Source organism: Schistocerca serialis, chromosome 7, assembly GCF_023864345.2.
Source record: "Schistocerca serialis cubense isolate TAMUIC-IGC-003099 chromosome 7, iqSchSeri2.2, whole genome shotgun sequence".
Classification (NCBI taxonomy): domain Eukaryota; kingdom Metazoa; phylum Arthropoda; class Insecta; order Orthoptera; family Acrididae; genus Schistocerca; species Schistocerca serialis.
The window spans coordinates 214806405-214833446 of NC_064644.1; the positions used below are offsets into that span (position 1 = coordinate 214806405).

General features: G+C 39.5%; 1 protein-coding gene across 1 annotated transcript in view; it reads left to right on the plus strand.

Annotated features, from left to right (window-relative positions):
- The window catches only part of LOC126413339 (probable E3 ubiquitin-protein ligase HERC1), a 722413-nt gene that overhangs the window by 453532 nt on the left and 241839 nt on the right, over positions 1–27042 (plus strand). The window contains exons 45-46 of the mRNA XM_050083249.1: positions 6261–6440; positions 12515–12686. Coding sequence (XP_049939206.1) covers positions 6261–6440; positions 12515–12686 — 352 coding nt within the window. The remainder of the gene's footprint in view (positions 1–6260; positions 6441–12514; positions 12687–27042) is intronic.

Sequence of the window (27042 nt, forward strand, 5' to 3'; positions counted from 1 at the left end):
CAAAAAATAGACAGATTGGAGGAATGACTAATGGAAAGGTACCAAACCTAACTGTGTGGAAAACATTTGTGGCACAGCTTGACTAAAAAAGGCATTCGTTGACAGGACACATCCCAAGGCATCATCAGTTTGGTAATGGAGGGAGGTGCAAGGAGCAAAAATTGTAGGAGGAAACCAGGGTTTGATCACAGTAAGCAGGCTCAAATGGACGTAAACTGCAGTAGTTACGCAGAGATGAAGAGACTTGCACAGTGTGGACTGGACTGCAGTGAGCTGCATCCAATCTCTTTTCAAAATGAAGACAACAACAATTCCCAAGTAAATGTATTATGTTCCATAAGCAAACCAAAGACTTGTGTGATGGTTCCTATCCCTACCATCTCTCAGTACTGAAATACTTCTAGGGTGGTCAAGTTGGGTTATAGAAAGGAATGTCTCCACTTGCACTGCACTGTCTACCTATTTTAGAGTCACTGAGCCATCAAATCACCCAACCCATATGAATGAAATGAGGACATATTCAGTTAAGGAAATGGAAGCAAGCAACCTGTATACATTAGATAATTAGTGAATTTATTAAGCAGAAGTAATGCTTTGTGAAGTTTGTTTTTGTTCCTTTATTTTACAAAGCTGAATGCATGGCTCCACCCTTTTCTCTTATCCTAGTGACTCCAAATATGACACAGCTGATTTTTACATTGAATGGAACCATATTGGAGGGATGGTGGAAGGTGGTCCAAGATAAATTACCAAAGGTTTTGAAAAGTGCCATGTAAAACCTTTACACATTTTTCATTCAGCTCCTACACTTTTGGTGTCAAGGAACTGGTTTTTTAAATGCTGCAATAAAGTTTCATCATATGGGTAATCCATTAAATTTTAGGCATGCAGCCATGCAATTACTACTACTTACTTTGATATTTCAGCTGCATATTGTGCAGCCGTCCTCAAAGTGAGTCACAAGACTGACAACAAGGTGCCAAGTGTGGCCTTATATACTCCATCACAGTGATATGGTGCAGGAGTGTCACTGATGCTGGTCAGTGGCAAAGAGATACACTTACACATATGCTGCCTGTCGTGAAAGCGTTCAGACATTCGATTCACTTATCGATGTTAGCGGCAGCAACACCTTGACAACCTTTATGCAATTGAATTACATGAAGAGCTGGATTCCATGCCTTATCCAAATTAAAACCATTATCTCTATTTGTTGAGCTATTGGTTAATCTAATTTCTATGGGATCCTTGAAAACAGAATTCCAAAAGGAGGAAGTGTGTGTTAAAATCTTCATGTCACTGTAATTCATTGAATGACCCATATCGATACAATGTTCTGTCATAGCTGACTTGGCTGGCTGTGGTAAGCATGTGTATTTTCAGTGTTCCATGCCTCTCCCATGAACGGTGTGTGTTGTCTGACTTATATTCAAAACATCACAATTTCCACAAGGAATCTGATACACGCCCACTTTACGATGCAATAAATCATCCCTCACATAACACAATAAGGCTGCAATCTTCATATGAGCTGGAAGATCACCTTAACACAGTGTTTGTTTAGAATATGGCTTATTTTCGAAGAAAGAGCACCCACATAAGGCAAAAACACTCTTGATCTGAAAGTACTACTTTTCTTCTTTCAGGTCATGTACTTGCATTCTAGGATGTATATTGAATGCTCTGCAATTTTTATTTTATTTTATTTTATTTTATTTTTTTTTTGGAAATATCCATTCACTTTAAAAATGCTCTTGAGGTGTGTGAGCTCTTCTTGCAAATCATCATAATTGGATATACAGTGTGCCCGGTGCACAAGGTCTTAAGGACTCATTCGATTTGTGAAGAGTGATTGCAGCTACTGGCTCAGAGGATGGCAAGACAGTCTGTGGCCCAAGTATCATAAGTAGTATTTGCATGACTGCTGGCCCAGAATTTAATGGATTATTCATTATGCCACAAGAAATTAAAAAAAATACACATCATCATATGGGAGTTCAGACAGTCCGGATCTGAACTTCACAGCACTTCATTTTCTTCAGAACACTGAGAGGCAAGCCATTTCTTGGGGTGTAGGAGAGGTGATAGTCAATTGATGGGAGATAAGTGCTTTAAGCTGAAAAGGGGGGGGGGGGGGGGGGAGATCAGCTATCCGCATCATCAAACAATAGAAACTGCAATTGGAATATCAACAATTTAAGGAAAAAGATGAGTGCTACTCATGACTCATGATAAAAGACTGTTGCACGTTTAGTTTTCAACCAAAGCCTTCTTTTGAAAAGGGGAAAAAAAAACCTCACACACACATTCACACAGCAAGCACACCTCATGCACACCTGATGCCTATTTCCTGCCACTCCAGCCAGAATCAATCCTTTTCATAATATTGTTGATATTCCAATGCGGACTTTCCATCATTTGATCTGCCAGAGATGACAGCATGTGTGTATTAGGTGTGATTGCTTGTATGAACAAGTAAGGTAGTGCAGTGGTTAGCATAATGGACTCACATTTGGGAGGATGACAATTCAAGCCTGTGTCCAGCCATCCAGATTTAGGTTTTCCGTGGTTTTCCAAGATCCCTCGAGGAAAGTGCCAGGATAGTTCCTTTGGAAGGGCATAGCCAATTTCTTTCTCCATCCCTCCTCAATCCAAGTTTGTACCCTGCCTCTAATGACCTCGTTGTTGATAGGATTTTAAACACTAATCTCCTCCTCAGTGTGTGGTTGGGGAGGGGGGGGGGGGGGGGGGGGGGGGAGGACATCCACGAAAGCTTTAGTGTATCAGTCTTTTCGTTGTGCCTGGCTCTGCAACTCAACATGTCATCTTTGCAGTGGACAGAAATCTCTCTTTTTTTCTTTATTTTATCCACATCATCAGCTAAGAATAATTGAAGTAAGTCATATGTAAAAGCTACCAATAGCTGAAGTTGAAACACGGGATGTGTCTGGAAATTAAGTTGAATAAATCCATAAAGAACAATTCTTTGAAAATAAAAGTACAGATGTTTGATATTCTTTGAAATAGCACCCTTTGGCATCAATACATGTTTACCAGTGAGTCGGTCAACTCTGATAGGCTTTCTGGAACATCTCGTTGCAGTGGCTTTCACAGCATTTACCGTCCCTAAATAATGGCCCTTTAAGGTTCTTTTTATTCGAGGAAACAAAAAGGAATCTGCTGGTGCCTGATTGGGACTGTATCATAGCTGGGTCAGTGTTATGACACCATTCCTGGCCAGGAACATACTAACAATGAAGGCCATATGAGATGGTTATTGTCTCGATTGAGTCGCCAATTTCCACTAACCTCCTTCCCGATGCAAAGTGCCCAATTTCAGAGCCTTTCAAATTTGCTGTTGACAGTTTTTCGCATCTCACAGACTCTGCGTAGACAGTGTCTTTGGAGTCAAAACAGATGATGAGCATCATCTTCAACTGTGATTTCATCATCTTTGCCTTTTTTGGCTTTGGAGAAGCCTTCATGTGCCACTCTGCCTGATTTCCCTAACTTCACACAAAATTTAATGGCCTATCACTGTTCAATGAATTGTGGCATTTTAATCTCCCAACGCATCACTTAAACACGGGTACACACTATGAGTAATCCATACTGGGAAACAGCCAGCGGGCAACTGGCAAGGAATGTGTTGCCTTCCCAATACCATCCACCATCTTTCCACTCACCAGTCACAGTGCTGCAACCTTCTGGATTGGCAAGAAAAAGTAATTCACTTTACTTTCTGGACACAGGCTTGTAAACCTTTATTCAGTGCCAGTTACAATCAATTGATTGCCATTAGGTACGATCATCATCAGGTAACAGAAATTATTTACATTAGCTTTCATGGTATGCACAAAATGTGTGAGTTTTGAACAGCATATCAGAGTTTCAAAAGTATTTGACAATGCACTTCAGATGTTACTAATACTGACAGTTTCTTTAAATTGACCAAGAGTACACAACAATTCAGTCTGAAAACATGGGCGGCTGCTGTGGCAGAGCTGTTTAGGTGCTTCAGTCCAGAACTGCGCTACTACTATGGTTGCAGGTTCAAATCCTGTCTCGGGCATGGTTGTGTGTGATGTCCTTAGGTTAGTTAGGTTTAAGTAGTTCTAAGTCTAGAGGACTGATGTTAAGATGTTAAGTCCCATAGTGCTTAGAGCCATTTGAACCATTTGAATATGAAAACATGGTTGTGGTAATTTTCTGTGTAGATTTCATTGTTTGAACTTTCCAGCTTTATTGATTTTAAATAATGCTTCCGCATGGATTGCTGTCTGGACTTTGCATTGATATAACAGTCACTTGTTTTATCTGCAGTCTGAACATGACAAAGTTACTCCTTTACCCCTTTGGTATTCGGCCAGCAATATATTTGCAGATATTGTTATTTGTGTTTTCCATTATGGTATCAATTATGTTATATATATAGAACAAATTGTTTCTGTTAATTCAGGTTATCTGGAAGGGGGAACAGCAGGAACGACAGTGAAAAGTAACAGTTTCAGCAAGTCCAATGAATTCATGTTTCTATGAGACAGTGTGGACCATCCACAGGAATCATTTGTAACCCTCTTAAATTCCTTCTCTGGTTCATTGATGATATCTTTATTATCTGTATTCAGGGCCAAGACATTCCTTCCTCATTTTTCTGCAGATTCAAAACTTTCTAAGGGAAGTCTATTTATGTATCACAAAGAGTTACTGGTGAAATAAACTTTCATTGGTTCCCATCTTTGATCGAAATGATAACAATAGTAAACATAAAATAATTATGTCACTCTTATTGTGGTACCAATAAGAATAAATTTACAAAAAGGCTATCTTATGTCACTGTCATCAAGAGTAAATAAATTTATATAACTTTATAGGGGTCACTTCTGTATTCCATGTTGCTATGTGGAGTGCATAAACCAATTGCCAACAGTACCTATAATTTGATAGCTATTACTTGTTCCTCAATGAAATGTGTCTCCTGTGCTGTCTAGCCACTTATGGGCAGTACATCTACTGTGATAAACAATCCCTTGCTCAGAATGCAGAAGGACTTGACAAGGTGTTCAGATATGGACATTACCCTCCAAACGTAGCCCATAGACAGATCTCCCACGCCATGTCTGTACATCTCCCTAATCTCTAATCATCCCCACTAACCAGCTGCAAATGAGCACTCCACCTTATTATCCTGAACTGGAACAATTTAACTAGTCCTAACCATGGTTCTGGCTACATTTCATCATGCTCTGTAATGAGAAACATCCTCCCCAGTTTTCTTACTACTACATCTGAAATGATATCTGCCGCCCACCCTATCCACGAAATGTCCTGTTTCATACTTATGACATGTCTACGCTAATCTCTTATCCCAGGAGTCATATTCCTGTGAAAGACCCAGGTACAAGATTTATCTTATGCACTCACCCACCACATTCTGTTCCAGTCTCGTCACAGGCATGTCCTACCCCATCAGAAGCAGGACCACCTAAGAAAGCAACCCTGTGTGGACAGTTTACGGTATGCTGCATGCTGTGAGTGCTCGCCGTACTTCTGCCAGGAAGTTGGCAGAATGTTTGTGATCAATGTTTCTGGATTTGGCCTTTAACATTACATACGGCAATCAGACCATGTATGTCATGACTTTAAAACAACTCAGCAACCTGAAGAGGTGCTAAGAATGAAACTGATTGTAACACAATAAATGTGTAATAATTCAGCTGAGTTGGTGTTCTTTAATCATTAACATTAGTGCCAGCTGTGGTGATCAAAATGATGAAGATTCTGGTATGGACCTGTTAGAGTGCACTCCTGGTGGCCAGAGCAGTCAGAGTAGCGATGTCAGAGTGGTTGACAGTAATGTTGTGCCAACTACTGGATTTCCATAGTAACAATGGGGTACCACTATGTCCGCTCAGAGATGTTGTAAATTTCTCTACAATAGTAAATAATATGGTGAACTAAGATGGATGTTACAAACTGGAAGAGGATTATGTGCAACCGCACGTGCTTATTGGATTGAATGATTGATGATGGTGGTAGTGATGGTAATAACGATAAATGATACACCATTCATGGAAATAAACTGTTGTTTTTAAAGTGACTGTTACTTATATGCTAGCATCTCATTTGAAAGTTACATAGAACTGCTAAGCACAGATTATGTATGTCCACTGTTACAACAAATTAAACTGTGAATAAGTAAGTCAAGATAAGGGATCTAGTTTTGTGTTTTGAAATTTAATTTGTATGTTTCTTTTTAGAAGATGATGGCTTTGATGCTGGGAATTTGGAACAGATAAGCCGTCTACAAGCAGTTTTTGTGAAACTTTTAAGTGGTGAACGATCTGAAGTACCAGAGCCATTACAGTTCACTGAGCCTGATCCATTAGGTGCAAATTCTGTGCCTCAAGTGACTGCGGATGTTGCAAACCAAATGTCAGGTGGTAAATTTATTCTCTTCTGTACATAACTTTTCCTTTATGTAGGACTTTTATGCCTTAATTTTCTACTCGTAATCCTTTAGTTTCATTATTTCAGGATTTAGTAACATAACCTGTCTGTGAGAAAGTAATCTGAATTTTTATTAATAGCCTAAACATTGTAGTTTAATTTTTATAGTTTTTTCAGTTACTACCATTGTATTGTATTTGCTCAAATCCTAAACAACTGAGCTAAACACTGAAATGTTTTGGTGTTTGTAGACAACAGCAGCAAAGCTATTAACCATACATGCTAAGAATACTCATGGTATGGTGGGTGACAGGAATAGCTGTTTCATTTGAAATCCGAAGATAGTGTACAACTTCAGACTGATATTCATTTTATCTAGTTTTTACAAACCTTATCTTTCAAATGCTACATAATTAGTAACAAAGAATATACACTATGTGATCAAAAGTATCTGGACACCTACAAGAACATATGTTTTTCATATTAGGTGCACTGTGCTGCCTCCTATTTCCAGGTACTCCATATCAGTTACCTCAGTAGTAGAGCAGAATGGGGAGCTCTGCGGAAGTCACAGACTTCGAATGTGGTCAGGTGATTGGGTGTCACTTGTGTCATATGTCCATACATGAAATTTCCACACTCCTAAACATCCCTAGGTCCACTGTTTCTGATGTGATAGTGAAGTGGAAACATGAAGGTACACTTACAGCACAAAAGCGTACAGGCCGACCTCGTCTGTTGACCGACAGAAGCTGCCGACACTTGAAGAGGTTCGTAATGTGTAATAAGCAGACATCTATCCAGACCATCACACAGGAGTTACAAACTGCATCAGGATCCACTGCAAGTACTATGACAGTTAGGCGGGAGGTGAGAAAACTTGGATTTCATGGTCGAGCGGCTGCTCATAAGCCACACATCATGTCGGTAAATGCCATAAGACGCCTTGCTTAGTGTAAGGAGCATAAACATTGGATGATTGAACAGTGGAAAAATGTTGTGTGGAGTGACAAATCACGGTACACAATGTTGCGATCTGATGGCGGGGTGTGGGTATGGCAAATGCCCTGTGACCATCATGTGCCAGCTTGTGTAGTGTCAACAGTAAAATTCGGAGGTGGTGGTATTATGATGTGGCCATGTTTTTCATGGAGGGCACTTGCACCCCTTGTTCTTTTGTGTGGCACTATCACAGCACATGTTTTAAAGCACATTCTTGCTTCCCACTGTTGAAGAGCAATTCGGGGATAGTGATTGCATCTTTCAACATGATTGAGCACCTGTTCATAATGCACGGCCTGTGGTGGTGTGGTTACATGACAATAACGTCCCTGTAATGGACTGACCTGCACAGAGTCCTGACTTGAATCCTATAGAACACATTTGGGATGTTTTGGAATGCCAACTTCATACCGGGCCTAACTGACCGACATTGATACCTCTTCTGAGTGCAGCACTCTGTGAAGAATAGGCTGCTATTCCCGAAGAAACCTTCCAGCACCTGACTGAACGTATGTCTGCGAGAGTGGAAGCTGTCATCAAGGCTAAGGGTGGGCCAACACCATATTGAATTCCAGCATTACCGATGGAGGGCACCATGAACTTGTAAGTCATTTTCAGTCGGGTGTCCGGATACTTTTAATCACATAGTGTATTTATTGAAAATATCAATAAATTTAAATAGGATTGTCATTAGCAAGTTTTCGGAGCCAGTGCATCTTTCTTCAGGCAGAAAGGTTGAAGGGGAAGGAAGAGGGATGAAGAACAAGGATTGGAGAGGTCTAGAAAAAGGGGTAAATTTCAGGAAAGTCACCAGAAAGCCCCCCTGTGCCACAGGTCTGGGTGACATTCCTGAAATTTACCCCTTTTCCTAGACCTCTCCAGTCCTTTTCCTTCACCCCTCTTCCTTCCCCTTCAACCCTTCTGCCTAAAGAAGGAGCCACTGGCTCTAAAAGCTTGTCAATTAGAGCCATCTTTTATGTGTGTGTTGTGCCGCCACTTTGTGAGTAGATTTTGTATCTATCCAGTTAAATTATTTTGTCAATAATTGATTGTTTTCGTTAGTAAATTTAATTAGTTACATATAATGTTTCTGTGATCTGTGTATGCTACACCTGCTTTCATTTACAAGTACATGGACACATTGAACACTGAATTGTCTGGTAGCAAAAGTGGACTAGGTTGTGTGCATCAGTACTAAACAAGGTCATTTGATTCAGCTGCTACAATCAGCAAATGCATTTAGAGTCTTCATAAGAGTTTATGAGCAATAGTAGACTCTAATGCCCAAAAGAAAACAAAGGATCAATACAGAAGGAAAAGTCAAATGGCCTTTAGCACAATAAAGTAGATTTTGTTTTAGTATGGAAGTACATTATTTTTGCTGTAGTGATTGACAAGTGCCAAAACTATTGCAGCAGATTGAGAGCACTGCCTGGTATTAAGTGCTTCTTACAGCTATGTGTCCACACTACCTCATTATGAGCCATTTCCTTTCCTCCCTCCTGAACCTATTATTTACTGTTATTACTATGCTGGTTGTATTTTTCATTATGTAGACTGCCTCCCTATACCTAAAACTAAACCTGTATTTCTCATTTACACGTACCACTGGCTGTCGGACACTGTAACTGCTTCAATTCCCCTAATAACTTATCCAGCTGTTACATCTGTGGCAAAAAGTTAAATGTCACACCACACCACCACCACCACCTTTAGCTTCTCCATTTTTGTCTATGAAGATGGCCAGTTAGTGTTTATTAAATGTTCTGTAAGGAAAGGGAAATTGAGAAAACCTTACAATCAAGAATGTGTATACTTACAAATTTCTTATCTTCAACATTTAGTTCCTGGTCCAACCTGTTTTAAATTAAATTGTGGGAAAGATAATAAAGAGCAAAAGAACTCTCAAGCCCTTTCCTCCACTATAATTCTACTTAACATGACTGTTAACTGCCCACCATCCAGAAGGAGGGTAACTAACACAGGGGCATAAACTATTTTTTTCCCCTCCAGCTTTATCATTCAACTAATTTTTTACTTCAAAAATGTATGTCACATGAATTTTAAAGTAGGAGTGTTGAATTAACTATTACTAGGCATTGCAATCCCTTAACTCTTATGTTCAGATTATTGGTGATGCCTTTTAGTTCAGTGCACAATACAGTGCCGAGAAGGTATACCATGTATGAATTACATCTACACCTACATATACAGGCTGTGTCTGAAATGAATGTAGAAAATGTGTGGACCAGTAGAGAGGGTCATAAAAAAGCAACTCCCTTTGCATCCCTTAGCGTATGGTGCTGGGTGTCATTGAACAGTGTCATGCACCACCAAGAGGTTAGGGATACAACCTGCCATCTCAGCCATCATGGTAGTGAGTCTGCAGGGCAACGATTTCAATGTCTTTGTGACATCAATGTAATAAAGAAGTTTTATGACCTTTATTTGCAAATGATGTAGTCGACATAGCTGCGGATATTCCAGGCAGGACATCACTATGGGTTTTCCACCTCTTACTGGGACATGAATACATTGCTTTTGGCTGTGCAAGTGTCTGTTTAATAGCTGTTGCATAGAGGGCAGCACATCTGCATGTTGCACAGTCTGGTTTTCCCTGCATTATTTTGTCATCATACGAGGACACACTTGTGTTTGTTACTATGTGGATCAGACAGGAAACAGAGCGCTGTTCTTGGGAGGAAAGGGCAGAGATGCATTGCACATACAGGGTGGTGGATGGAAATGCTCATGCTACCCAATGTTTGTACATTCAGCAGTTTCCAAATCATCTATTACCAGACCCATGCACATGCACTGCCGGATTCACAGATACTTACGAGAGACAGATCCACTTGAGGTAAATTCTCCACTGGCACATTCTCGTAATGGCACATGTGCATTTAAGCCCTACTTCGAAACCCAGTGTATTTATTTTGTGTTATGGGTGTGAAGGCTTGATGGTCGTGGTTGCCAGTGCACAGTGCATACACATGGGCTTGAAGAAGAGGCATTAGCACTGCTAGAAAATACACCCACAACAAGCTTGTGGCATGTTGCATGGGAAGTGTGTGTAAGCCATTCCACAATTTGGCATGCATGGCATGAAGGTGATTTGCACCCTAACCACCTTCAGAATGTTCACGCCCTTAACCCAGATGATTTTCCACATCAATTGGATTCTGCCAGTGGATTTGCAAAAGGTGTGCTATTCACATGGACTTTCTGAACCTTATACTTTTTATGGATGAGGCATGAGACGGTATGTTTAACAGCTACAATCAACACGTGTGGGTGTCGGAAAATCCACATGCTGCCTTTGTTCATGGTCACCAAGACTGCTTCGCTGTCAACATCTGGGCTGGCTTGGTAGGTGATAATCTGCTCGATCCATACATGTTTCCCCAGCGACTGGAACTCATACAGATACTTCAACTTTTTACGAAAAATTCTGCCAGAGTTTTTGGAACATGTTCCACTCAACATGCGACAGCGAACGTGGTAACGACACTGTGGTGCACCTGTGCTTTTCACACATGCAATGTGAATGCAATTGGATGAAACCTTTGGTGGGAACTGGATAGGCACAGTGGGCCAGTGACATGGCCTGCATGCTTCCCCAACTTGACACCCAATGATTTTTGCCTTCTGGACCACGTGAGATCTGTTGCCTATGAAACACCCACTGAGACTGACGAAGAGCTGCTGTGGTGCAATACGGCAGCCTCTGATGCAATTTCCACTTTGCCAGGATTGTTTGAATGAGAGTGACAGTCACTCCAGCATCATTGCATGGTGTACATTCAAGCAGGAGGGCATAATTTCGAGCTCTTTTCGTAACTGTTTTCAAATAAAGACTATAAAACTTTACCCCTCTGGGTGGCGTGTGGCACTGTTCAGTGGCACCTAGCACCATACGCTAAGGGATGCAGACATGGGTTGCTACCTGAAATATGCTTGTTATGATCCACTCTACCAGTGCTCTCATTTTCTACATTAATTTCAGATGCACCCTGCATACTCCGTGACCAACCATATATAAGGGGAGATCAAAAAGTTTCTATTTGAGGGCATTGCTGCAGTGTATATGCAACGTAGTACAACTATGATGCGGGTATGTCAGCACCAACATGTAGGCAAAAGATTAGGATGGCATTTGTGTCATTCAGAAACATGAACTATGGTGATTACCAACAAATGTGTCCAAACAGGACCAACATACTGTTATTCTTTTCTTAGCTGCTGAAGGACAAATACCAGTAGACATGCCTGTCAAAAACCATCACCAAGGGGTGTTGCTGCTTCATGGTAACACACAACCCCATATTACAAATGTGGTAACACAGAAGTTGTGCCAAATCAGGTGGGAGACACACAGGGACTCACCCTATAGTCCTGAGCTCTCCCCATGTGATTATCACACCTTGGGTCCCTTAAACAAGACTGTGAAGGATCAAAGATTCCTTTCAGCTGAGGGTATGCATCAGGCTGGTTACTGAAATATTCTGGCGGCAGTACATGGTGTTTTACCAAATGAGGCTCTTCAACCTGGGGTGTCGACAGGATGAGTGCTTCAATGCTCACAGTGATTTGGCCTGACTAACGTTCTGATTCTGGACTGTAAGGCCTTTGGGCAAAAACTGATTGCACCTTATACAGGTAGTACTTTGGGTTTTTACTTTCATGGTCATTTCAGGAGATATATATGGTAGGGAGAAATGTGTTTCCTGCTTCTTCTCAGAAAGTAGTGCCAGAAACTATTCGTGATGCTCAGTGCCTCACTTGTAATGTTAACAGTTGGACTTGGATGAACATTTCTGTAATGCTCCACAGTTATGAAATCAACCTGTGAAGAACTATTTTGCTCTTCTGTGTGTCTTTTATATTTATAGTGTTCTTGTATAGTTCAGTTAATGAATCAATCACATCATACTGTAGTATAATCATTTTTCCTTATTCTGTTACCTTCTATATGTCGAAGCTTTCTCTGTGATAAACTTTTGATGTAGGCATTAGGTGAATTTTATTGTTCATACTCAATACTGTTAAACATCTTCAACAGGTTCAGCAAGATTGGGAAGAATTGATACAAGCCAAAAGCATTTAGGTAAACAAGCATCTCAGTTATCATCATCACAGGATCGAATCACTGCGCTACAACGCATAACACTGGCCGCTCAAGTGCTAGTTGCTCGATCCACAGTCATGAGTGTACTTGCCCTTCTATCTGTCAGGTAAGCCTTTAGAGTCTGAAGTGGAATTATAAGTAAATTAGTTTTACTCATATTTTATGGAATTTATTTTAAGAAAAAACTAAACCATTACTGTTGAGGTACAGGTTTTGGCAACATTGATGCAAGCATATAGGTGTCCGAAGAGGGGGCATTGGAGTACAGAGTTTTGATTCATTACAGAATTCTCACTTCTAAAAGTGAGTGGATAACAATCTGTTCTCTGGGATGTAAGTGACATAGTAAGCTTTTGTGTTACCTATACACTTCTGTTCTTGTGACATTAATCATCTCAAAACAGACCTTCTCACTAATAGCAAATATTTAAAAATAGCAGTTTTAGAGTCTTGCACCCCTCCTCCATGTAAATATCTGCAGATGCCCATCTGCAAGCACCATAAAATTTAATATGTTTGTGTGTAAAAAAGGCTGTTCTAGAAGTAAAAGCTAATTATAAGGTTAGTTTTGCACAGTTGTACAAACGTTAGCATACTCATTTCAGCAGTAATTAAGTGTAAGTGTAAAAGAATGATATAGTGGCAAACATAGTTGTTTATTTATTTCAGTCAAAGTAGTGATGTAATATAGGTGACCATCTGAAAAATGCTCCTGCCTGAGCACAAAAAAGGTGGATATTCTCCTCTTTAAAAGAGTCTGACAGAAAAGTGGGGAACCAATCCTCTTTCAACTTTCCTCAGCAAAAATTTTAGTATGCATATGTATTCATGGTTTTTTTGACACCAAACATTCTGAATCCTTTTACCCAATCTCTCTTTCTAGTGAAGCCTTCACAATCGGCATCTCTCTTTCACTGCCACTGTCTATATGTCTCTGTCCTATTGTCTCCTATTTCTCCCATTTCTCCCATTGGCACTTTCCCCCGTCTGCCTCTCCCTCTGTCATTTTCTTCATCCCTTTCTCTCACTTCTCTGGCAGTTTCACTGACTCTATGTCCCACTGCCATTATCTTTGTCCCAGTCTTTTTCTCACTCATTGCCCCAGTCTCTCTCTTTTTTGCTTACAGCTGGGTGTCTTTTCTTCAACCATCATTGTCTTCTCTCAATGCATGTCCTTGGGGATGCTTTCCTCGGGGTTTTGACCCCTAGACTGGTGAACTTCAACACATGGGTGACTCTCTCTTTCTATCTCTATCTCCACCTCTCCACCATCTCTTATCTCTTTTGCTCCCAGTGCTACTACATTCATCATCCATCTCTCTTTCTCTTTTAGTGCCACTATCTCTCTCAGACCATCACAATCTCCTCTCTCTCTTTGGTTCCCATTGCTATTGTTTCATTTCTTTTCCTTTCATTGCCAGTTTCTCTCTCCCATCATCAATTTCTCCTCTCTCTTTCTCTCCCATTGGCACCATTCCCTCTGTCTCCCACATCGGTATCTCCCTGCTACCCCCTTTCAGCACAAAGAAGTGCAAATATGTCTACATGACAAGTTTTTTGGTGAGGAATGCAAAATGAGGATTGAGGCAGCTGGTTCCCCACTTTCCTTTCACAGTCTTTTAAAGAGATGTATATTCACCTTTTCATCTTTTTTGTGCTCAGACAGCAGCTTTTTTCAGCTGGTTCCCTTCTTTTTCCCGTTAAATCATGGTGTGCTACTTACATAAAACGACTTCTGTAGATCAGTAAAGTTTTGCCTGTTTGTTTATAAACTGCAAGTCATTAACATACTTTGAAAAACATACACAACTAATAAGTACACATCATATAAAGTTACAAAATCATGTACCATCCAAAGTAAGTTCATTTAACACTACTGCAAATAAAAATGCAGGCTATGCCTAAAAAAAAAAAAAAAAAAAAAAAAAAAAAAAAAAAAAAAAAAAAATTTTGTATGACAACATAATTTTTAATATGGTACTTAAACTGCAAGGTGACACAATTGAATAATTCCAGGTCAAGACAGGGTGTATAGATGTGAAGTGATGGAAAACATAGTTTGGTGACTTCAGAACCCTTGAGATGACCACAGAACTCTTGCCATGTGTTCACTACATCAGTTAAAACTACATTTATGCCTGAGACCAGATATTACATACATATTTTACCTGCTTAAATACAGTAATTTGGAACCTCTGGTAATGGATAATGGTATAAAAATTTCAAGGTTGCCCAAGAACACCATCTTAAGAATATGGTAAAAATTTCTACTATTTGCAATGAATAAAAATTATAGACATGGCCATCCCGACAACTGGCATGTTCCGCACCCAGTGTGCAACTGCCTATGAACAAATGGTGCTTTTAAAAGCCACCAAGGCCCACCCTAGACCACATCTAATGCAAAAGAACCAACTGATTTGCTCACTTTGCCTGAGCTGGAGCAAGTGTGTAATGTTTAAATTTAGACCATATACTGTAGGATAGGTGCAGTACGCCCGTTCTTCCAATAGGTGTAGAAATGATTGTTAGGTCGAGGTTTATCCAAAACACTTGATTCTTTATCTCTGTGATCAATAAAACCCCAGATATGACACCGTAAAAAATCACATTTTCGCACATTGCTTTTTCAGACACATTGGTATTGTGCGCTGTTGTAATGGACAAATTACCAGTTTTGTCTGTTAACAATCATCTTCATATCTACAAAAAGATTAAACAATACTTACCTTCATTTACTACTGCTTATAGCCACATATAAAAGTCACACACTTCCTAGCTTTTGGAACTAAAAAGTACCTTCCTTGCTGAGAAGAGATAGATAGGTTCTAGATGGTTAAAATGGAAGAGCAGCTCACTCATCCCCTTGGATGAGACTGACCCAAATATGATAGAGTTTGTCTACTCTGATACTGACTACACATAGGTCCCTCTCATCTTAGAATCTGATTGACTCGCTCTTTCTTTTTATCCTTTTAGAACCTATCCATCCTTCCTCCCCATGGGAGAAATTATTAGGCCCAAAAGCTAGGAAGTGTTTCACTTTTGCTTTTATCAGTATCTATCAGTAGCACAAATTGTGTGTGACACAGTATGAAGTGAAGGAAAACAGCTCAACATTTGATGTCAACAAAATTATCTTTTTCTGAAACATTTTTCTTGCCTTTGCAAGAGTGTATTTTGTATCCCCCTCTACTTTGACCTTTGTCCGTTATTTTGTTGCCCAAATAGCAAAACTCAACTACTGCTTACAGTGTCTCATTTTGTATTGTGATTCCCCGTGCTTCACTTGACTTAATTTGATTATGTTCCATTATCATTGTTTTAGTTTTGTTGATAGTCATCCTACAAAATATCTTCAAGGCACAATCTGTCCCATTAAACTGGACTTCCAAGTCTTTTCCCATCTGACAGAACTACTATGTCATCAGCAGATCACAGAGTTCTTCCTCCTTCCCTGATACCTCCTGCCACTTATGCCACGTAGATTGAATAATATGTAGGATCAGGTGCAACCCTGTCTCACTCCCATCTCAACTACCACTTTTCCCTTTCATGTCCATTGACTCTTATAACTGCAAGGCAGTTTTCTATACAAGCTGTGGGTGGAGTCTTGTTCCCTGTATTTTATCCCTGATCTCAAAGAGTGCATTGTGGTCAAAATTTTTCTCTAAATTTTTAACTGCTATAAATGTAAGTTTGCCTTTCATCAGTCTATCTTTTAACATAAGTCGTAGGGTCAGTATTGCCCTCTTGTGTTCCCACATTTCTCTTGAACCTAAACTGATTTTCATTTATGTTGGTTTCTACCAGTCTTTCCATTCTACTATAAAGAATTCTTAATGTGTTATGCAACCATGACTTATTAACCTGATGATTCAATAATATTCACACCTGTTTCTTGTTTAAGACTCTTTGCCTCAGTTATATATTTTACATACCAGTTGATAAAGCTGTGTCATGCTATGCTCATTCATAGATCTTAATAATTCTGAGGGAAAGTCATCTATCCCATGTGCTTTGTTTTATCTTTAAGTCTTTCAGTGCTCTGCAGAATTCTTCTTGCATTATCATTCCTCATATCTCATCTTCATTTGCTTCCTACTTCCTTTCCATAATACTGCCACCAAATTCATTTCCTTTGTATAACTCTTTTATATGTTCTTTCCAACTTTTAAACTTCCTTTCATTGCTTGCTATTGGCTCGCCATTTAAACTCTTAATATTTGTACAGCTGTTATTCTTTTCGCCAAAGGTTTCTTTAATTTTCCTCTAGGCAGCATTTGTCTCTCCACAGTCAAGCATGCGCCTCCTCTAGCCGTTCGATCTGTCCCATTTTGCACTTTCTGTCACTCACATTTTTTATACAGCTGTATTCCCATTTGACAGCTTTATTTACTGCAATTTTATATTTTTTCATTTCATCAATTAAGTTCAGTATCTCGAGCATTAACCAAGGATTTCTGTTGAGCTCTGTCTTTTTGCCTATTTTGTCCTCTGCTGCATTCACTATTTCATCTCCCAAAGCTACCCATTTGTCTTCTATCATAGCCCTTCTTGTCTTTCAATCAATCATTACCAAATGCTCTCTTTGATATTACTCACATGCAGTGGATGTTTGAATTTATGTATGCCTACTCTTTCTTCCTTGTCTTCCATTTCCTACTACCAAATCCCAATCCCTCATAACAATTACATTTTTGTCTCTTTTAACAAATTCAATAACTTCTTTTATTTCATCATACATTCTTTGTGTATCTTCATTTTCTACAGTGCTAGCAGGCTTATACAATTTTGCTGATGTGTTAGGTGCTATCTTTGTTCACTGTGCTGTTCTTAGTAGTTTTCGTATTTGCTTATCAGTCCTATTCCTACATTACTGATAGTTGATTTTGTGTTGATTACTTTGTTTTCACCTGACCAGAAATCCTTTTCTACCTGCTACCCATCCATTAGCATACTGCTCTTACACTGGTCTCTCTCTCTCTCTCTCTCTCTCTCTCTCTCTGCAGTCTAGTTTTCTTGTAGTTTCCCACCCCTCCACCATCATCCCCCAACTCGTTCCTTCATTTCATTGTGTGCCACACTTTAGTTGACTGAGTGGGCTGGTGTCACATTCCTACACTGATCACTTGCTACCCTCCCTCTCACTGTAGCTATTGCCCTCCATTGTCTGAAAGGTTCGCAACAGTTTCAATATTGTTTATGTTCCCTTTGACCATTCAACACCTGAACTGTGTATCGAGTGTTTACCTTTACTTTTTTCATTGTTTCTATACGTTATGAATTTCTTTTAGTGCAGCTTATTAATTTGTGTCTCAATATAGCCTTTTGTGGTCCCCCCATCCCCCACACCCACCCCACCCCACCCCTCCAGAATAAATTTCAGTCATCAGTTGCAAATATATTTTTTTATTGTGCTTTACTGATTTTGACAAATTAATTTGTCATCTTCAGAAACTTAATAGTGGTTTACAGATGTAAGTACCTTCTTCAAAGAAGCATAAAGCCATGATGTTTCCAGAAATGCACTAAATACATAGGTGTCATTCAATTACTATAAATTGTCAATCTGTGTTTGCAGTAATTACATGCAATATGTACATTTCTGGACATTGTGGCGTTATGATTCTATGAAGAAGATATTGGCATCTGCTAAATCAATACTAAGCTTCTGAAGATGACAAATCAATTTGTCAAAACTGGTAAAGCTTAATAAAAAAATATATTTGCAACTGATGACTGAAATTTGTTCTGAAAAACATACATACTACAGTTGCTGAAAATTACAACCAGGAATAAAAAATAGCCTTTTGTCTTGCACTCAGTGTTTGATTACATTTGGTAGATTATACAATAACTAAACTCTCACATGAGCAGCATGAATTCTTATGATAGCCTGCTTTAAAATTTGTGCTGTATGCATGCACTCTTCCAAGTGTTACGTTGTAACTGATGGAATAAGCTTCATAATCAAGGATTGAGTTATGTATGTAGTTTCTCTTGCTGTGCCAGCAAATTTTGTTTAGCAGTTTAAATTGACATCTCTGTCGTAAAGTGTTACTGCTAGTGGGTTGACACAGGTTAATGTCAATGCTGAGAAAATTTTTACTAGAATAGAATGTCAGATATCCGAATGTCAGTTGGGCTCATGTGGCCTTCTCTCCTAGAATCAATACTGAAATGCAGATGTTGACCACATTTAGAGTTCTCACTGCTGCCATTTACAATGTTTGTTTCTTATGTTCTGTTTTCCTACTTCTCCTCTGCCCCTTCTATATCTTTATCCACCTGAATTTATTTATTTCTCTGCAGATCTTATTTTTTACTTAATGGTGTACATCTGGGTGTTCTGCTGAGTTTTTATTTTCATTTTCCCCCTCAATATTTCGATGACTGATGCAGTCGTCTTCTTCAAGTGCTGCAAGGTATGCTGTTATGTATTCTTACTATCTGAACTCTAACCAGACTGTGAATTACTGTTGGTCTCAGGCTGCTATTTGTAGCTGATTGTGAGCTAGACTCCCGACCCATTATGCCTTGTAACATTGTAGTTGTGTTTACCTCAAGGTACTACACACACACACACACACACACACACACACACACACACACACACACACACACACACACACACACACACACACACACAGAAAATAGCAGGTGCACTTTGCGCATGCATTACCTCTATGTCCAGCAGTTCGGACTACTAGAGCCACCAAGAGGGTGGTCTTGTGTGTGTGTGTGTGTGTGTGTGTGTGTGTGTGTGTGTCTCCTTTCTTATCTTTGGTCAAAAGCTTTGTGTGTAACGGTTTTTCATTGTGCCTGTCTGCAACTCAATGTGTCATCTTTATGGCAAATAACAATCTATCCTTTTAACAATTTTTGATATTAGAACAAGGAATGCTACATTTAAGATTCATACTTAGCTGGTGGACTTAGTCACTTAATTATACTGTTGCCCGTATTTGTTCATTGTGTTCTTTGCTATTAACAATGCTTGCACATAACTGGCAGTTCTTGGAGGGTAAGTTTTTGACATCTACATGACTGCTCTGCAATTTACACTTAAGTGCCTGGGAGAGTGTTTCTCTGGCGTCTCACTCAAATAGTGCACAGGAAAAATGAACACTTAAATCTTTCTGTGGAAGCTCTCTCTTATTTTATTGCGACCGTCATTTCTCCCTATGTAAGGCAGATTCAACAAAATATTTTTTCATTTGAAGGAGACATTTGGTGATTGAAATTTTGAGAAAAGATCTGCCACAGTGAAAAACACCTTTGCTTTAATTATTGCCACCACAGCTTATGTGTCACAACCATGAAACCCCCTCCCTGATATTCGAATAGTACAAAATGGCTGGCCCTTCTTTTAACTTTTTTGATGCCCTCTGTAGTCCTATTACTTTTTTTTGAGTACTAGTGTGACCTCTGCAACTTTCCAGTCTTTAGGCACTGATCTTTCATCAAGCCACTCGTCATATATTATTGCTAAATATGAAGCTGTTATACCGGCATACTATGAAAGAAACCTAATGGGTATACAATATGGCCCAGAATAGTTGCCTTTGTTAAGCGATTTATGTTTCTTTGCTACACTGAGTCTATCCACTGATAGGCTACTTTTGTTGGCAGCTGTTCTTGATATGAATTCTGGAATGTTTACTTCATCTTCTTTGGTGAAGGAATTTTGGAATACCGCATATAGTAAGTTCACTTTAATGGCACAGTCACTGGTAACATTACCACTGCTATCAGCACAGTGAAGGTATAGCTTATGTCTTACCGCTGGTATACTTTACGTACAACCATACTTTACACACATATTGTTACATATGACCAGAATCTATTTCAATTTTCTGCCAGATTTTTAGACAGTTTTGTTGTGGAACCGTTGAAAGGATCTCTCTTTGAAGTATGTGCAAAATTTTGCACTTCTGAAAAATATCACCAATCTTACAGATTTTGTGTTCCTTTAAATTTGGCATGCCTGTTTCATTGAATCTGCAACAGTGTTCTGACCTGTTTTGTGTACCATGGGGGATCAGCTCTATCATTTGTTGATGTATTTTGTATTAGTCTCTCAGTTACTATCTGTACTATAAAAATGTGTGTGTGTGTGTGTGTGTGTGTGTGTGTGTGTGTGTGTTTTGCTCATCTCCTCCTAAGCTACTGGACCAATTTCAACAGCCATCACTATCAGGGTAAGAACCACATATGTATCATAGTTCAGGAGATATGACGGCATAAACAATGAAATGCATGAAAAACTGCTGCACCATGTATGACATTTAATTTTATTACTTCTGTGCTACAAACACTGTTCATAATAAATTTCGCAGGCAGTATCCACATAAGCTAAATGCTCCTATGAGACTGTATCAGAGTACCATACAAGTTTATGAGATATGACATCAAAAACACTGGGATGTGTACAAAATTGGTGCATTGTGCATGAATTTTAAATTTATTTCTTCTTTGCTACTAACTCTATGCACAACACATTTTGTAGACAGTAACCACATGTGCTGCTGAATGTAACTACACAAATATATTGTTGTACGACACATAGTTAGAGAGATATGACATCATAAACAGAGGTACCTGATAAAGTGCTGCACCATGCTCAAAGTTTCAACACATTTGTTCTTTTACTATTCAGAAGTCCTACAGTCAAGTTAAACAGAAATCCCTGACACCTGGCAGTGTTTTTGACAACTTTCATGTGTGAAGCACAAACAGCTGTAGGCAAAAATAGTCATCTATAGACTACGAAGAGACATTGCCACAGATATGTTTACAAAACTGCATTGCAGACACACAAGGCAAGTGCACCCAGCGTACAGAAATGCTAATTTGGATATAGTACTGATACATTTTTACATATTGCATATTGCATTCTATGACTGTTTATAAATTTTAGAGGTGTTATCACAAATACATGGAAATGATTTTTTTTTTTTTCAATTTTATGCTAAAAACACTGTTCACTTTTTTTGTTTTCATTTCTAATAGAAAATTGGCAAAATGAATGTCGAGCAATGCTGAGTTTGTCAGTTAGTATGTTTTAGTAATGGATGTACATATGTATGCATGTTTCACACCCCCTCCTAAACCACTTGACTGATTTCTATCAAACATGATACACATATCACTTACTGTCTGGAAGGAATTGCTGTGGGGGGTAAGAACTAACTACCTATCAATAGAGTGGGACTGCAGGTGAAAAAGAAGTGCCTTGATGCACCAATACATAGACTTTATTTTATCCAGTATTTGAGAGTCTATGTCTATGTCTGTGTCTACGTCTATGTAATTACTCTGCTATTCACAATAAAGTGCCTGGCAGAGGATTCAGTGAACAACCTTCAAGCTGCCTCTCTACCATTCCACTCTTGAACAGTGCGCAGGAAAAATGAGCACTTAAATTTTTCTGTGCGAACCCTGATTTCTCTTATTTTATCGTGGTGATCATTTCTCCCTGTGTAGGTGGGTGCCAACACAATGTTTTTGCAATCAGAGGAGATAACTGGCAACTGGAATTTCATGAGAAGATCCCATCACAACAAAAAACAACTTTGTTTTAATGATTGCCACTCCAGTTCACATATCGTGTCTGTGGCACTGTCTCCCCTATTTCGCGATTGTACAAAATGAACTGCCATTCCTTGAACTTTTTTGATGTCATCTGTCAGTCCTACCTGATATGGATCCCACACCACACGGCAATACTCCAGAATAGGGTGGACAAGCGTGGTGTAAGCAGTCTCTTTAGTAGACCTGTTCTAAGTGTTCTGCCAATGAAACACAGTCTTTGGTTTGCCCTACCCACAACACTATCTATGCAATCGTTCCAATTTAGGTTATTTGTAATTGTAATCCCTAATTATTTAGTTGAATTCACAGCCTTGAGGTTTGTGTGACTTATCGCGTGGTCGAAATTTAACGGATTTCTTTTAATACTCATGTGAATAACTTCACACTTTTCTTTATTCAGTGTCAATTGCCACTTTTTGCGCCATACAGATATCTAAATATCTAAATACAGATATCTAAATCATTTTGCAATTCATTTGGGCCATCTGATGACTTTACAAGATGGTAAATGACAGCATCATCTGCAAAATATCTAATAGGGCTACTCAGATTGTCTCCTATGTTGTTAATATAGATCAGGAATAATATAGGGCCTATAACACTTCCTTGGGGAATGTGGGATATTTCTTCTGTTTTACTCAATGACTTTCTGTCTATTACTACGAACTGTCACTTTCTGACAGGAAATCATGAATCCAGTCACACAACTGAGGTGATATTTCAAATCCACGCAATTTGGTTAGAAGACACGTTTGAGGAACGATGTCAAAAGCCTTCTGGAAATCTAAAAATATGGAATCACTTTGACACCCCATGTCGATAGCACTCATTACTTCATGAGTATAAAGAGCTAGTTGTGTTTCACAATAACAATGTTTTCTGAATCTGTGCTGACTGTGTGTCAATAAATCATTTTCTTCTATGTAATTCACAATGTTTGAACATAGTGTATGTTCCAAAACCCTACTGCAAATTGATGTTAGTGATATGAGCCTTTAATTCAGTGGATTACTCCCTTTTTGGGTATTGGTGTGACTTGTGCAATTTTCCAGTCTTTAGGTAGGGATAGGGAACTTCCTGTGAGCGAGCAGTTGCATATAATTGCTAAATATGGAGTTATTGTCTCAGCATACTTTGAAAGGAACCTGACTGGTATACTATTTGGACCAGAGGCCTTGCCTTTATTAAGTGATTTAAGCTGTTTTGCTACACCAAAGATATCTACTTCTATGTTTCTCATCTTGGCAGTTGTTCTTGATTGAAATTCAGGAATATTTACTTCATCTTCTTTGGTGAAGGAGTTTCGGAAAACCATGTTTAATAACTCTGCTTTAGTGGCACTGTCATCAGTGAATTCACCATTGTTATCCCGCAGTGAAGGTATTGATTGCATCTTGCCACTGGTGTACTTTATGTATGACTAGAATCTGTTTGGGTTTTCTTCCAAATTCTGAGACAGCATTTTGTTGTGAAGATTATTAAAAGCATCTCGAATTGAAGTACGCGCTATATTTCAAACTTCTGCAAAACTTTGCCAACCTTGGTGATTTTGTGTTCTTTTAAATTTGGCATGCTTTTTTCGTTGCTTCTGCAACGGCAGTCTGACCCATTTTGTGTACCGTGGGGGATCAGTACCATCACTTATTAATTTATGTGGTATATATCTCTCAATGGCATCGATACTATCTCTTTGAAATCATTCCACATCTTTTCTATGCTTACGTGATCAGATTGGAAGGAGTGGAGACTATCTCTTAAAAAGGTGTCAAGAGCATTTTACCAGCTTTTTTTTTTAAAAAAAATAGGTGTACTTTACATTTCATTTTGATTGTTGTAGGTGTTGTGATGTTCAGCGTAGCAGCAGCTGCCTTGTGGCTGCTAATCCCTGTATTCATCATGATACTCCTTGTCTGTCCAGGATTATTTGTTGCTAAGAGGTCAAGTATGCTTTCGCAACCATTTACACTTAAAGTGGGCTCATGAACTAATTGTTCAAAGTAATTTTGTGAAAAAGCATTCAGTACAATTTTGGATGATGTTTTATGCCTGCTGCCGGCTTTAAACGTGTAATTTTTCCAGCATATCGAGGGTAGATTGAAGTAATCACTGACTATAATTGTATTAGTGGTGTACCTATTTGAAATGAAACTCAAGTTTTCTTTGGTAAACTACTTCTGACAGCAATAAATACCCCACCACCAACTGCATTTAATCTATCCTTTCTGAGCACTGTTAGGTTGTTTCAAAAAATTTCGGCTGAACCTATTTCCTGCTTTAGCCAGCTTTCTGTACCTGTAACTATTTGAACTTCAGGGCTTTTTATTAGGGCTTGGAGCTCTGATTCTTTCCCAGCACAGCTACGACAATTTACAACTACAAAACCGATCATTTCTACAACTACCTTACTGTGTTGTACATGCCCCCTTTCTGTGGCTTCCCGGGTTCCTCGGTTCGATTCCCAGCAGGGTCAGGGATTTCCTCTGCCTTGTGATGACTGGGTGTTGTGTGATGTCCTTAGGTTAGTTAGGTTTAAGTAGTTCTAAGTTCTAGGGGACTGATGATCATAGCTATTAAGTCCCATAGTGCTCAGGGCCATTTGAATTTCTGTGGCTTCCTGAGACCCTCTAACCTAAAGAACCACCCAGTCCCTTCCATACAGCTCCCACTACTCATTTAGCCACTTCCTGTATGTAGTGTACCTACTAAGCGGAACTGGGAAACCCACCACACGATGATGCAAGTCAAGGAATCTGCAGGCTACATGGTCACAGAACCGCCTGAGCTTCTGATTCAGACCCTCCACTCAGCTCTGCACCAAAGTACCACAGTTTGTTCTGTCGACAATGCTACAGATGGTGAGCTCCGCCTAAATCTCGCAAGCAAGACTGGCAGTCTTTACCATTTCCGCTAACCGCCAGAAACCAGAGAGAATCTCCTCCGATCCAAAGTGACACACATCACTGGTACCGATATGGGCCACCATTTGCAGTTGGCTGCACCCTGTACTCTTTAAGGCATCCAGAAGCACCCTTTCCACATTCAGAATGACTCCCGCTGATATGCATAAGAGGTGCACAGTGGCTTCCTCCTCCTTCGTGGCAGCCATGTTCCTAAGGGCCCCATTACGCGCCTAATGTTGGAACTCCCAACTACCAGCAAACCCACCATCTTTGAATGCCCAGACCTCGCGGATGAGAAGCTTGCTATGGAACAGGGTGGGTGACTGCATCCAGCTTAGAGACTTCGTCAGCCACAGATAATGCCTGAAACAAACTGGGGAGGCCCTACGATCAGCCCCTTTGAAAGTCTTTCACTGCCTGCCAGACATGGGAATGATCTCCTACTCGACCACGGGTGAGGGATCAACCTCATTGCAGGTAGTACCTGGGGTGGCCACAGCAGTGGACATGGAATGTGCTCGACGTCCCTCACATACCTGCATCCGACCCACCACAGTGATGCCTCTTAGCAGCAGCTTCAAGGTGTGTGACGGAAGCCAACACAGCCTGGAGCTATGAGCGAAGGATCAACAAGTCAGCTCACATCTGTACACAGCAATCACTCTGTAGATGGAGTGAGAGCACTTAGTGACTGGCAACAAACTTTACACATCATTTCAAACCTTTAAGAAATTTTTTGTTGTTGACAAACCCTACAAAATGATGAAACGGAAAAAGTATATCCCTTACTTCATTTTCATTATTCACGGAGTAAAACTGCCACATGAAGCATGACATTTAAATTTAGTACTTCTTTACTACTAATTGTATTCATGACCCATTTTGCATACAGTATTCACAGATACCACCGAATCTACCAGCAAAATTATATCATCATGAAACACACAGTTCATAAGTTATCATGTCAGAAAACTGAGTTGCATGAAAAACTTTTGCTTCATGCCTGACATTTAAATTTATTACTTCTTTATTACTAGCTCTATTCAAAACACATTTTTACAAACAGTAGCCACATATACCACTGGGTGTACCTGCAAAATTATATCTATTTTCAACACATCGTTCAGAAGTTATGATGTAAACACTGAGATGTGTGCTCATCATGCACACTGTTTAAACTTATTACTTCTTTACTACTATCTCTATTCAAAACACATTTTGCAGACAGTGACCATATATACCACCTGATGTATCCGCAAATTTATATCTTTTTATGGTACATAGTTCTGCAGTTACAGTGCCATAAACATTGAGCCTCAAGAAAATGAAGCTGCAGGGCAAAATTCGCTAGAGATACAGGTGAACTATGCATACAAGCATGTGTGAAATATATTTGACATGTGCGTATGTGTGCAAAGCCACAGATAAAAAGTTGATCTTGAATTTGTAGAACAATTTCAGTCTAATTTAGTACACATATTAGTTATGATCTGGAAAGAAATACCTATTAGGGATTGGGTGATAATGTGGTGACAGAAAGGGGGGAGGAGGAGGAAATGAAATGACAGGGAAGGGAAATGGACAGAGAGTGATGGGGAGGAGATGGAATAAAAGAGAGAGGTGAGTAAGAGATGGGCAAAGGAGAAGGAGCAGGTGGAAAGAGGAGGGAGGAGCAGATTAACGGAGAGATGTGTAGGAGGAGATGGACAAAGACAGGAGCAGGAGAAGATGGACAGAGAGAGGAGGGAAGAGGAGATGGACAGAAAAAGGAAATGCGAGGAGGTAGGCAGAGAGAGGAGAAAGGACGACATGCACTAATAAGAGACTACTCTAAATAGATAACTATGCTGTGCCAGATACTCAGCTAGTTATTCTGTACAAAATCCACTAGCCTGTCTTATATTTAAAACTACTAATTAACATATGTTTACTTCATGAACAATTTATGTCATTTTCCAAGGCTTG